Raw genomic sequence first — 13707 nt, 5'->3', positions numbered from 1 at the left:
CTCTTTCTTCTCAGGAAACTTTCTATGTCTGGTTCTCTTCATCACCCCTCTCATCAAGACACCTGTCAGTCCTTAACAGTGACAAGTACTCATCAGCAGCTTAACATTAAATAAACGCATCTCTCTGCATACTTAAACAGACTGCAACAAACAAGCAAATAATAAAAAGACAGGACTTTAGACCTAACTAAACCAAGAATCAATTTCCCAAGAGGCAGTGCAAATCGTCTCCTCCGTTGCCCAAAATAATTTTAGACACAATGTTTATTCTCAAAGAAACAGTACAGTAATATAAATTAACATTTTTAAAAAGAACTTCAAGTAACCTCAGGCAAGTTTTTTAGTAAGTCAGATCTGATCCACTTTCCTATGGCACCGCTTGCTGTGTCTCCTGGGATTCAGAGAGAGGTCTCGCAAGAGATGTCCGGTGAAGAATTTACCATGATGCCATTAGCTGATTGGTCACAAGGGCACTCAGTTGGAACCTTCAGGAAAATAAGCAGAGGACATTAAAGGCAGAAATCTTTCATTTCCTAATGAAAAAATATGCCCTGATATTTCACGTGAATGCACTGCCATCTCTTTGTTTCCCCAATTAAAATACCCAGCTCTACTTCCAGAACAATGTCTGAAAACAACCTGCAGTTCTATCTCTTTCACTGGACCTCTTAACAATGAAAGAGTGTGAATGATCTAAACATCAGTTTATTTATTTATATGTAACATTTATGGTCTGAAAGGTAACCAAGAAATGCCACTCTTTAATTGGACGACATATTATTCTGTATAAATGATCAATAATGACGTGAACACATTTGACTGCCAGACCTCTCTGGGAATTCAGCGAACTTTATGCAGTTCTAAGCAATAACATGTAATGCCACCCAATTTTTTGTTTATCTTCAAATTAGAATACATATGGATATAAACTGTATATACAGCGGTGAGGTGGCTCTGTTTCTAAGGATCTGCACCTGTGGCTGAAAGGTTGCCGGTTCATATCCCATGGCTGGCAGAGGAATCCTCCTCCGTCGGGCCCCTGGGCGTGTAAACCCAACTGCTCCAGGGCTGCCGTATAAATGGCTGACCCTGCACTCTGACCCCAAGCTTCTCTCCCTGTCTGTGTGTCTCATGGAGAGCAAGTTGGGGTATGTGAAAAGACAAATTCCTTATACAAGATATTGTATGTGGGCAATAAAGTGATCTTATCTCTTATCTTATAGAGATACAATACAAGGTACAGAATTGTATTCTACCGTATAAATTGCATGGAAGTTAAATGAGCTGTGATACACCAAAAAAGTAGTACTAAAAAACTTTTTTGGTTGATAGCTCACATTGGTTGTGATGACTAAGGAGAGATGTCACATGACTTACACTTTGAAGAGATTTGTTGCCAATTCCTATATTGACGTTGTGCCGTTTCAGTTCAGATTTTATTAAGGCTGGAAAAGAAAGGAATTAATTAAAAGCTTAATCACGTCAGTATGAAGAACTGTTAAAAGCAAATTGTGTCAAGAAAGCAAATATTCTCAGAATCCTGTTCTCCGTCTCATTCCAATTAAGCATCGAGAAGTCAGTGGTGAAGGAAGATATCTTCGTGGTTATGCAGATGGTTTCAGGCACCGCTCAAAACATGCGCAACAGAAAGAAATGCAGCATTTTTCCGCTCCCCAAACTGCAATGTGAATAATTAGTTCCCATTCATACAAACTCCTTTTGATTTATATTCTTGCTTCTTCAAAACATTTAAAAAACATTGCAATTTTTGTTAAATTCAAACACCAAAAATATTCATTAATAGTGAACAGTAATACAAAACTGAAAATTAGAATAGTGGATTGTGAAATCCCCATCAATGCATTTTGGTTATCATACACTAATAATTGTATATTCTATATATTTTATATTATTAATAATTGTATCATTTATCTGGTGCATTCCAACACATTTTGAAAGTAATGTCATGTCATGAATGAATGTAATGAATAGATATGTCAGCAGGCATTAGGATACGGAGGACTGAAATACAGACAGTCTGTGAGATTCCCTCATAGTTAGATCACAACAAGGCCACCAACCTGTTAAAATCATGCCTATGAAGATCCAGACACAGAGGAATATATTCCCAAAGAGGGGGCTGTAATCTGTGGTGAGCTTCCCCTGTACAAGTGTGAAAATGATCCCAAATATCTGGAATGACAAGATGATGTAGCAGTGACAACATGTGTGAAAGAATAAGACTAAGAATAAAACATTGGCTAAGACACAGCCTTTGAATAGTGGAATGTAAGTATCACTCTAAATACTCTTGGTAGTCCCTCGTGTACACTTTTCCGTTTTCTAGCAAGTCATGATTCAGACTGATTAGGTTTTATTATTTAAATGCACAACACATCATTAATCTCAGTGAAGGGATAATGCTTGACAAATGCAAGTTTTTATAGAAAATAACCTTTCCTAAACAACATACAATAAGATCAATAGAGTGAAATCGTTTTGAAAGTCACTAGCATGTTGTGCATTGTTGATTTTTAAGGTAATGCAATTTCTAATAGTAAATTTAAAATTTTGAAATGAGAAAATTTAAATTTTCAGTACTACCTACAGTACCAATATGAAATCTTATTTTTTGGGGTCTAATACAGAAAGTCACATGCATTCAGTAATGCATTCTGGGAAAAACTACAGATTCATATAATGTTCAGTTAATGTTTGAGAAAAAGAATTTAAAAAGAGTATTTCTAAAAGGGATTAGCTTAATTTACAATACATTTGTCCATACAATTAGGCCTCAGTGTTCATTTGGTTCTAAGTAGTGACCAGAAGGTTGTGACTGCCCTGCTATTAAAAATTACGCCAATCGACTTACCAATAAATCAGGCAAGTTTTAAATTTACAGCAGAAAAAATACACATCTGCAGGTAGGGTTTATTCTGCAGCTTACTGCTCTGTTTGTAAGTGTAAAAGTTTGAAAGATTTACCTGCGCAAAAGCATTGAGGAGACCAGAGGAAGTTCCTTCTGATTCTGGATATGTAATTTCCACACCAAACTCAAACCCCAAGGGCAGGTAGCCAGTCATGAAAAACCTATGTATTAAAGAAGCCATAGCAGTCAGTAATGGTTGTTATTCCCTATGGGATACCTGCTATACTGTTCATTTCACATTTCATTACAGAGTTGTGAAGCCTTTATAGCATAATAACATAATAACAACACACAGGTTGCACATCATGAATGCTTCCGCCAGGCAGGAGTGCGTCTGCAGTCCCTCCTCATCTTCGGGCAGTACATGGGTCGTAGCCAAAATGTCGCGTTTAAAACAAAAACTTGGCGATTACAAACTGTGTAGGTAAACAGAGTAAAATATTTGTAAAAACAAAAAAAAATGTAAATGTGCCAGAAAAAGTTTTCTTTTAAAATCACAAGACCTAACACCTCTCACGTGGAAGAAAATAAATTCATGTAAAAAATAAACCTGTTCCCCAACCTGCATCAGTGTTACAGACAACTAATGCTGAGGCAACATTTTTAATATGTCACTATTTCTAAGCTGATTTATTACTTTAATTAACGTGAATTAGAGTATAAAACAGCACAGCCTTGCAGTGTTGAGGTCCTGGATTCAATTATGGACCAGAGGTGCTACCTGCGTGGAGTTTGTATGTTCTCCCCTTGTTGTGAAAATTGGCCTTGGTGACTATGTGTGTGTGTTTGTGTCTGTGTGTGCCCTGCAATGGACTGGTGTCCAGGATGCATTCTGCCATGTGCCTGTGACTTGCTGGGATAGGCTCCAGCTCCCTTGTGCCAATGTATTGGATAGAGTGGTTAGAAGATGGCTGGCTGGAATAGGGTAGCAATTCGCACGTACATTGGATAGGACGAAGCAGTGTGTTTCTGATGATGCACTGTCCTGTCTCACCTTACTTGTAAATCTGGTATCCCAAAACTGATCGCGTAACTTCCTGTCCAGATGTGTAACCCCAGATGTACCATTCACAGACCCACATGGATCATAAGGCAAGATACATTATTAACATTCATTACTGAATGCAATATATTTATATTTATAATGTGCCATACAAATGTTTGTGTACTGTTCTGGTTTGTTCTTTGTATATGCTGGACTATGAGTAACTCTTCTTAGTGCACTTCTCACTGACTGTGCTGATTGTTTTGTATTGTTGTATTATTGTATCATTTCGTTACACTGTGCTGTGTTAAGCTGCTGTTGCACTGCAATTTCTCTCATGAGATCAATTAAGTATCTATCTATCTACTTTTCTGAAAACTTAGTATGATGCTCCTCGTGTTTTGACTACTGATCCATTGCAAGTTATATCTTCAGAAGACACTAGCGTCTTGCTCAAAGACGTAACCCCAGACTCCGTGTTGGGGACTTGAACCTCTGCTCAGAGCTCTAATGACTATTCCACAATTCTCCCCTTGAGATCTTGGAAAAGAAATCCCTTTTGGAGTCTGGTCTATTCAAAATGACCGCGCACGAGTTCGTTTTCTCACATTTTGTACTCTTTCTACCTTCTGTCGCTGAACTAGCCCCAGTACAATAGCTGAACCAACAGCAACAGTCCAAGGTATTCACTTGTTCATCACTGAAGAAAATGCCCGAGTCACAGACGGCCTTACCCAAGGACTCCAGCTGTGATGAAGACCACGATCAGGTAGCCCAGGTCCAGAGTGAAGGTAAACACCAACATGCAGATGAAGGACAGGATATAAACCATTAAGGTGGTCTGTCTGAAAAACAGACATAATACAGCATTAGTTCAGGTGGGTAGCTGTATCAGCATGTGTAGGCTTCAAAGGAACAAGTAATAGGTTTATTCCATGCTGAAAAGAGAAAAAAAGGAAACCGACTGTGACACCCGAAGTAGGCTCCACAGCTGAAATGTTGGGTAGCTTGTTTTAGCAAAGTGCCAGGTACAATTAATGATGAAACCAGCTTCAATAACATGACTGGTGAGTATGTTCTATACTCCTGCACCCTGATTATGGATTTCAGACGTTACATCACACAAAGAACGTGCAAAACATTGAAATGTGCGAAACTTTTAAAAAGTTAAAAATTAATTGTGTGTGGGCAATAAGTCTATTAATCTCATTTCAAAGTTAAAGCAGTACATGATCTTGTTAGTTTCAGAATAATAAACCTCCCGTTCAAACCAAATTCCTGAGAGAATAAAGACTTACAGATCAGGTATTAAAGGCTCATTACAACTAAATTGAGCCTCTGTAATTTATATCCATAACAGATTTCGTAAGACATAAAAGCCCTGTATTTGTAAAGGTATGCTGGAATTGAACCTGACACTTGACTAAAACATGCTACCCATTTCAGATCCTATCTTTTGTAGCACTACTTATTAATGACTTACTGTAAGACAGTCCATGAACTCTCAAAATCCACTCTATGAAACTATTCCAAATCATAACTCCTTGTAGATTTGGGATGCCTTTCATAGAGAAATCTGAAAAATAAGGTAGTCTGTATTGTCCTCACATCCTGTTTGTTAACAAAGGAGTAAAATGGTACATACTTGTAAGTTTTAGAGTAATCCAGCCACAGCCCACAGATGATAGAGCCCACCATTCCAGCAACTACCAGGGTTAACCCAATCTGTCCAGCTTTCACTTCTGCGCCCTAAGTGGAGTGGTCATATTAGTATAAATAAGCAGGTGTCAACACCCTAGTTAGAAGCCATTCTTACAGCATGCCTTTGAGCTCATGCCACGTTAATGTGCTTAGAAAAGCATTAGTGAAACTGTGGCCAATACAAAACTTATAATTGCAAGGCTTCTGCATTTCAAAAAGTAAACATAAAACCATAATAATTAGGTATCCTCATTCAATCCCACTGATTGGAAAGGTTTCTCATGCCACATCATGCAGACGATTAACAGCAAGAAAAGACAGAATGATGAGTTGTCATTTTATGTTGAGGGATTACAGACGATCATAGTGGGGAAACTCTGCACAATTCACCATGATTTAAAGGTGTTTGACAGTCTGGACTAGGAATGAACATCCCTCAGACTGTGAGCAAATGTGTTTGTCTTTAGCTCAGTAACTCCATGCTGACCTCTCACCATGTTTTTCTAACAGCTCATTTCAGTTTCTTCTGAGCTTGCCTTGGTTTGAGTATTTGCCATAAACTTTGAACACTCTACAGTAACCACATGGTGCTGAACATAAACAAAATATCCCTAGGAGTGACTGAAAAAGTGTTTGGAAGTGCATGCAATATATATGATAAATATTCAGAAACAAGTAAAGGCTTATTCCATGCTGAAAAGAGAAGAAAAGAAATATGTTTCATCTGTGGAGCATTATTTGGGTGTGACTCCCAAAAAAGGCTCCACAGCCAAAACGTTGTGTTTCATATCTTCTCTTGTCAGCATGGAATAAATCTTTACTTGTACATTAGCCTACACATGCTGACGCAGCTCCCTACTTGAAAAATATTCAGGTTTAAATATTTCCAAACACCACCCAATACTTCTCATGATCAAAATATTTCCTCGTGTAATGCGAAAGGAATAGAATAGTACTGTAAAAAAGATTTAAGATGACTGGAAAACATTTTCATGAATCTTACAAAACCAAAAAACAAATGTTACAAAATGTACAAAACAAAAGATATGAAAAGCATGACTGCTTCCAATAGTTCCAAATAAAAGTGGAAATTAGCATTTCAGCAGAAAGAGTCACACATACCTCATAGTGTGCAATGATCATCTGATTCAGGAGTGTTGAAACTGAATAAAAAGAGCCTGTCATTATACCTAAGACAAAAAAATAGTTATGTTATTTTCATTTTTGTAACCTCATTTAAGATATAATCTGAAAATGTGCTCCTACATAATGCTGACTGTTAAGGGCACACATGTTACGTTTGTTCTACTGCCCAAATGTTTCAACCTTAATTTACTTTATTCCAAAAGAAGCAATTTGTCGAAACATGTGAAAATAAAGAAAAGATCATGATCATCAAAAGGTCTCATAAGTTCTAATAATGTGACCAAAATAAAATATACTGTTAGGTGGATGCACTATATGCTTCAACCTGATTAATAGCAAATGACTGTGAAGAACTTAAGAAAACAGGTAGTAGAGGTCTAAAAAGCAGACCATGTGAATCTCATATTCCTTTCATGTTACTTCAACCCCAAGTTAATATTTCAAAAGCTGTGAGGAAAAGGAACATTAAAACCAGGTTGCCAAATGACAGATGCAACCATTAAGAAATGCTCTGTTATCTTAAAGAAATCAAAGGTTGGTCTTAACCTTACAAAAGACAAATGCATTTCATTTATAACAGGACAAGAAGAAAGCAGAGCAAAAAATAATTATCAAGAAACCAGACAAAAGAGCACTACATCCTAAAATGTAGTGAAGAAGAGTGCAATTGCTGTAAAGCAGACTGAAGCAGAAAGGGGTTTGGTGAATCAATGTGAAACAAAGGCAAAGTAAACGATATGCAATGTGTACGTACTCTAGAGCCACAGAAAAGCTTTACAAATGACTATACAGATTTTTACAGCTGGGGTCATTTATTTCTAGTTAATCTCGGTCGGGGAACATCTTTTTCCAAGCCCTGTAATAAAGAAAAGGCTACATTTATGTTGAGGAGTTTAAAGCTAAGACATTAACTGGAAACACTCACCATAGCTGACAAGCAGGAGCAGAAAGGGACAGTTCTTGAACAGGTTGACAATAGACTGCTTGTAGGAGTAATCTTCAGGAGGACTGTCGGGCAGCACAGCCTGAGCCTGACTGGGCGGGAGTGGAGGCTTATCTTTAATTACTATAAAATCAAAAATAAGATAAGGATTTGGTAAGAAACTGCAGGAAATGTGCAAATGCTGCTTCACAGACATAGTGATTCACTGCACTGGTATTTCCAATATCATCACCCTTGTGATCACATATAAGAGCCTTTTTATAAAGGAATAATTCCTCTGCTGTTACAGCTTCTGCTCGTAATAATGAAGGCTTATTTTATTTTCATGTACATTTTCTTGTTAGTTACAAAATACGTGGGATTTTGGAATGGGCAGATGTACAATAGGCTGGACAAGACATATCCTGTCTGTTTTGACTGCTGTGCTGCTAGAAAGAATCAGTTCTCTTGACTCTGAGTTAACCTCTGCTGTGTGACACCACAATACTTATTTCAGGCCATCGTCCTACAAGGTGATGATACTAATACTAATTTAAAACTAACTGCATACTTAAAAATATAGTGAATGCAAAGTCTTTAAGCAAAGTCAAACTGATATCTCCTAAAAGGAAATGTAATCCAGGCAACAGCAGCAAAAACACTGAATTTCAACTACTGTTTCACCGTGGAAGATGTTGAATCACTGTAGAATTTGCGCAAATAAGTTCTACATATGTGGTGTTGTACAAGAGTAGGCTCTGTGGCCCACTGTGAGTATCCTTGTCTTCAATAGAGTAAGGAGACTTAAATCAGCAGATCTTGGATTATGTGTTTGACTATACAGTACTTATACAATAAGCCCTCGCAATAACCTGAAGATAAGCCATTCTGTCCCTTATGCATGAATGAGAGAACCTTAAAGCCTGTGCAATCTACACACCAGAGTGGGCACATATGACAATTTCAAAAGGCTGTTACATAGTACTTCATTGTGAAAGAGTAGCATGAGTGATTTGCCCAAAGACACCTAATTATTACTATCAGAAGGAATATATAGCATCTTCATATTCATATCCATCAATTTTATACAAGGCTAAGTAATTAAGTAATGTGAATTTGGTAATTAACTATAAACAAATCACAGTTAGGGCAGTTTTTAGGCTTAATCCCCATGCACACAATTCTGCAATATCAAACACTTGTTTTGTGAAACTTGTTTTGAGTTCTAAACTATACAGTACTTGCTAAGACCAGAAAGCAGACTGATTATCCAAGACATAATAATCAATCACAAAACCCTGCAAGACAACCACAGGCATAGAATTTGAAGCTTTCAACAGATCTCCGACCAAAAGTGAGTACTGTACCTTGCACACTTTTTACAATGTTGTCCATAGAGGATAAGAATTTCAACTGTATCACCTTTGTACATTTGTAGTACAGAAGTAACAGTTGAGCCAGGCGCAATGAATGACCTCTCATCTGTGACCGTTCTTATGTACTTATGTAGTTTATGACCATGACTATGCGGTTTTAGGTAGACATTTGTTAAAGTTCTTCTTTCAATGGGAAAAAAGCATGTGATTTACTTACCAAAAACTGTTAAAATAAACAGCAGGGTTGAAACTGCAGCTGTACCATAAAACATGATGCTGATATTGTGGCCCATGAGATTTTTATCCTCCACTGTGTTTGGTACCAGGACTGGTGGTAGTAAAAATCCAATAGCTGTGCCAAGCTGGGGAATAAAAATATACTGCTGAAGACAGAATGATAGTTTGACCTTCCTCAGTTAATACTACCATAAAGCACTGGGCTCTATGTAGCAGAGGGCACCAGACCTCTGGGTTTTAGGGAGATCTTTAATAAGTGGTAAAACATTATTTTATTCTTTGCTAATGAAGTCAATAATTGCTTAATTACATTTTACAAGAACACGGGTTTGTAAAAAATGAAAACCATAGAAACAAGGGCTATAAACCTTTACCTTAGTATTGTATACTTTCAGTGGATCCATTTAAAAAATGTTTCTAAATTATTATTGTTTCTACATCGAACTAGATATTGATATCACGGACTAAGAGTCTCTGAAACCTAAAACTTTGACCCCACACTTTCACAATGCAAAGTCCATACTAGAGCACAGTGGCTCATCAGTTCGGAGTTTATCCTGGTTACTGTTGCTTTAAGCAGGCTGTGAAGATGAGACACCCTCCCCCTGGACCAGAGACCCTGTCCTTTGCAAGGTTATACCCAGCAATGCCCATCTACTATCTGGGTAGACAGGAGCATCTGCAGTATAGTACCTCACCCAGAGACAAAACAGCAGTGTCTGCATGTCAGCCATGAGTCCAGAAGCTTACCCATTAATCTAGGCTGTCCACTAAATCAATTAAGGATGGTCTTTTTAGACACATCAACTGAAGCTTAATAATAATTGGGGAAGAAAATGCTGTTAAGTATGAAATGACGTTGTGTTGCAAAGGTTAAAGCTCTGGTGTGGACTTGTAACTAGGAGGTTGTAGCTTTGCATCCTGGTTGGAACATGGCTGTTACGCCTTTAATCAGGGTTATTTTATTAGAAGAACTTGTATTTAAGTATTCATTTTGCTTTGGGGTGGTGTTTAAAGATCCCACCCTGGTCCACTTGCTCAAATTGTTGTTGTATTGATCCATGTGATGCTTCCAGCATCCACATGCTTCACTCCAGGATAGATGTAGAAGTCAGGACAATCCCTAGAGCTTTCACAGGCTACCACATTAAATGAGTAAGCCGCAGGACCAAAAGCACTGTTTTCTACTGATTCTTGGTATTGCGCTGTAAAAAACTGTGGGAAAAGCCAAGTTGTAATTAATAAATGTTTCAGCATAACTAAAAACCTGGGGTTATATCAGATTCTGGCTTAACATTCGATCCACATGTGCAGCATATTGTCGAAACATCTTTTTTTCACCTCATAAATATCGCTAGACTACGTCCTATGCTATCACTAACTGTGGCTAGTAAGTAGATCAACACATTTGTGTTCTCTCGAATTGACTACTGTAATGCTGTACTCGCTGGGGTATCCAAATCTTCTTTGAACAAACTGCAGTATGTCCAAACTTCAGCAGCCAGAATGCTGACCAGGTCTAGTGCAAATGATCACATTACTCCTATCCTGGAGTCCTTGCACTGGCTTCCTGTCAAATTCCGTGTAGACTTTAAAATCCTCAAGCTCACCTACAAGGCTCTGCATGGCTTGGCACCTCAGTACCTGTCTGAACTATTATCGCCCTACTCCCCACCTCGCAAACTTTGCTCTTCTAATTCTGGTCTCCTTACTGTCCCCCAAGCCCGTCTACATTGTATGGGTGACAGGGCCTTCTCCTGTTATGCCCCCACGCTCTGGAACTCTCTGCCCAAGGATATCAGAGAGTCACCTTCTCTAAACTCCTTCAAATCCAGACTCATGTTTTATCTTGTGTATTCTTTTCATTTATTGTTGTTGTCATTCTGTAAAGCGCTTTGAGAAGCCACCTTTAAAGGCACTATATAAAATAAAGTTCATTATTATAAAAAGGGCAGCACATCAAATTAAAAAGCATGCCTAATATTAGAATATTAAAAAGGAATATTCTAGACCTTCAGTCAATAGTGTAAATTATTGCATATTCAGATTTTAAATTGTTTTTTAAACAATGTATAGCTTCAGGAATAAAAAAAAAATACAGCGAAGGTTGGCTATTATGTCCGGCTGCTGTGATGGAATAATACTATGTTTTACAAGAATGTATTTCAAACCTTTTAATATGCGTTTATCGAGGGATGTCCAAACTTCACAGAAATCCCCACCGGTGTGCGGTAGAAACACTACGCTGAAGAAACAAGTAATAGATGCATTCCATGCTGAAAAGAGAAGAAAGAAAACGCAACGTTTCGGCTGTGGAGCCTTCTTAGGGTGTGCATCGTTGTTTTCTTTCTTCTCCTTTCAGCATGGAATAAACCTATTGTTCCGTTGCAGCCTACGCATGCTGACGCAGCTACTAACCTGAACTACACTGAAGAAAAAGTTAGATATGATGCAATACTGAACCAACCTGGTTGCCTAAAACAGCGGTGGCACAGGCTGTTGATACTTCCTTAGGGCCAAACCACACCGACGCAATTCTGGAAGGCAGTCCGAGGATGAACACCTGGGCTATGGAACAGATAATCTGCGCACACATGGTCACCACGAACAGGTCGGGACCCACACTTGCGCATTTCACCCACGCCCCAATGCAGTTCAAGCCTGATCCCAAAAGAGCGGTGATTTTCAGTCCTTTTTTATCCAGCAGCCACGTTGCCGGGAATATTAAAGGCACATAGGCGACCATGTAGACCACTGACAGCCAGTCAATCTTGTCGCTCGAGACGTCGTAGTAGAAGGTGAAGATATTGGTGATGATGCTGTACTGGATCCACTGAAAGGCGTTGACCAGGGAATAGAGACTGAACACCGCTAAAACAGCAAACCTCCGGCAGTAAAGTTTGGTTTGCAGAGGTTTCTCCTGTTCGGGAAGCATAGCCTCCTTCTCATCCGGAAGTATCTCTTGTTCGGACGCGCTAGCATCCACTACGATGACCTTAAATGTCCCATTTGTATTCTTACACGGGTCCTCATTCAACACCAATGTCGTCTTCTCCCTCGGAGTCTCGCATGTAGCCGTGTCATTTTCGTCAGGTGCGCTGCCATGCCGCTGATGCTCCTGTATTATCTCGCCTGCCACCATGACGATGCAAAAGAAACGCGCACACTTTTTCTCTGCCTGATACGCAAAGAGCTAAAACAGAAAATCGGAATTGCTGCTATTAAGCGTTTTCCAGATTCAAATAAAGAAAAAAAGAGGACGAAACGCGTAAACGGAACATCCCTTGACGAAGACGAATACAAATTTGAAAAAAACTTTATTCTTAATTAGATGTAAAAATAACTACTGACAATCGAGTTTAAGGATCCTACTATAAAAAAGTGTACATTCAGGCTGTTTAGAAACGAGACCATCGTAAGATGTATATCGCACAGCTGTAGCTAAAGAACCTTATCTGTAAAAAAAAATAAAATATAAAACTGCACTCAAAAGTAATCGAACATACTAACAGGATTGCAGGCTAGTGAAGCGATGAGGGTTTGTACACGATGCCAAACTGCTACCTCTATTGTCCACGAGCGCCTGCAAACTGATTGGCACAGCAATCGACCAAATGTTGCGCGAGACGGGGCCTTCCGATGCGCAAAGCCACCAATGGAAATAAAGAGGAGTGCGGAGCTTCTACTGACAGCAGAGGGAAAAGAGCCGATAAAGATACTGCATTCGAAGTGAAATGTGCGAATTACTTCCAATACAGCAGGGGCGATCCTGGCATGGATATGGATACATTGCAACACCTTTCAAATCAGTTATCCGAAAAGCGGACGTTCATATTTAATGATTTAAACCAAGAATGATAGAACTTGTATCATTTAATAGTTTCATTTCGCAAAAATGGAAAAAGTGCGTTTTTAATTCGCTTAATACCAGTTTTGTCTATAGATCTATGTAGCATTAGATACCCATGAAATACTATTTTCAATTGAATAACACAGCATACGGAAATGTCTCGTTTAAAGCTACTCCTAAATAATTATGTGTTTTAGGCAACTGACAATATTGTTGACAGTTCCATCTTATGTATGAAAAGATACATAAGAACCAGAAAATGGAAGCTCCTGCAGGCATTAACTTTAATGAAGCCCTAACAAATGTCCATATGCTTTTCTTCTTATCCGACACTAATCCTAGTTTAGCCCAGTATCGTAGTACCTACTGTAGCAAACTGAATGTTCAAGAGGCACTCAGCTAGACAGCTATTATGTCCAACTTCACTGCAATAAATTGTAGGGGGTATCGTTATTTACAGGAAGCAGGAAATCTATTTGTCAAGACCCATCTTAACGTCTTTTTTTACATACTGTAAATACTTTGAATAGTAATAGCGAAACCTTTGGTACCCGAAAGCTA

At 38.5% G+C, this 13707-nt stretch overlaps 1 protein-coding gene across 1 annotated transcript; it reads right to left on the bottom strand.

Annotated features, from left to right (window-relative positions):
- Positions 1-224: 224 nt before the first annotated feature.
- On the bottom strand, positions 225-12842 carry flvcr1 (FLVCR choline and heme transporter 1). Its single transcript, XM_088626329.1, has 10 exons — positions 11764-12842; positions 9277-9421; positions 7687-7827; positions 6738-6805; positions 5560-5663; positions 4649-4759; positions 2985-3090; positions 2082-2193; positions 1378-1445; positions 225-485 (listed from the first exon to the last, which is right to left on the bottom strand). The coding sequence occupies exons 1-10, from the start codon at positions 12436-12438 to the stop codon at positions 399-401; spliced, it is 1617 nt and encodes a 538-aa protein (XP_088482455.1). The 5' UTR covers positions 12439-12842; the 3' UTR covers positions 225-398.
- Between the last annotated feature and the right edge of the window lie 865 nt (positions 12843-13707).

This window comes from Lepisosteus platostomus, chromosome 3 (genome assembly GCF_059453375.1).
Source record: "Lepisosteus platostomus isolate fLepPlt1 chromosome 3, fLepPlt1.hap1, whole genome shotgun sequence".
Lineage (NCBI taxonomy): Eukaryota > Metazoa > Chordata > Actinopteri > Semionotiformes > Lepisosteidae > Lepisosteus > Lepisosteus platostomus.
This window is presented reverse-complemented; position numbering and strand designations above follow the sequence as displayed.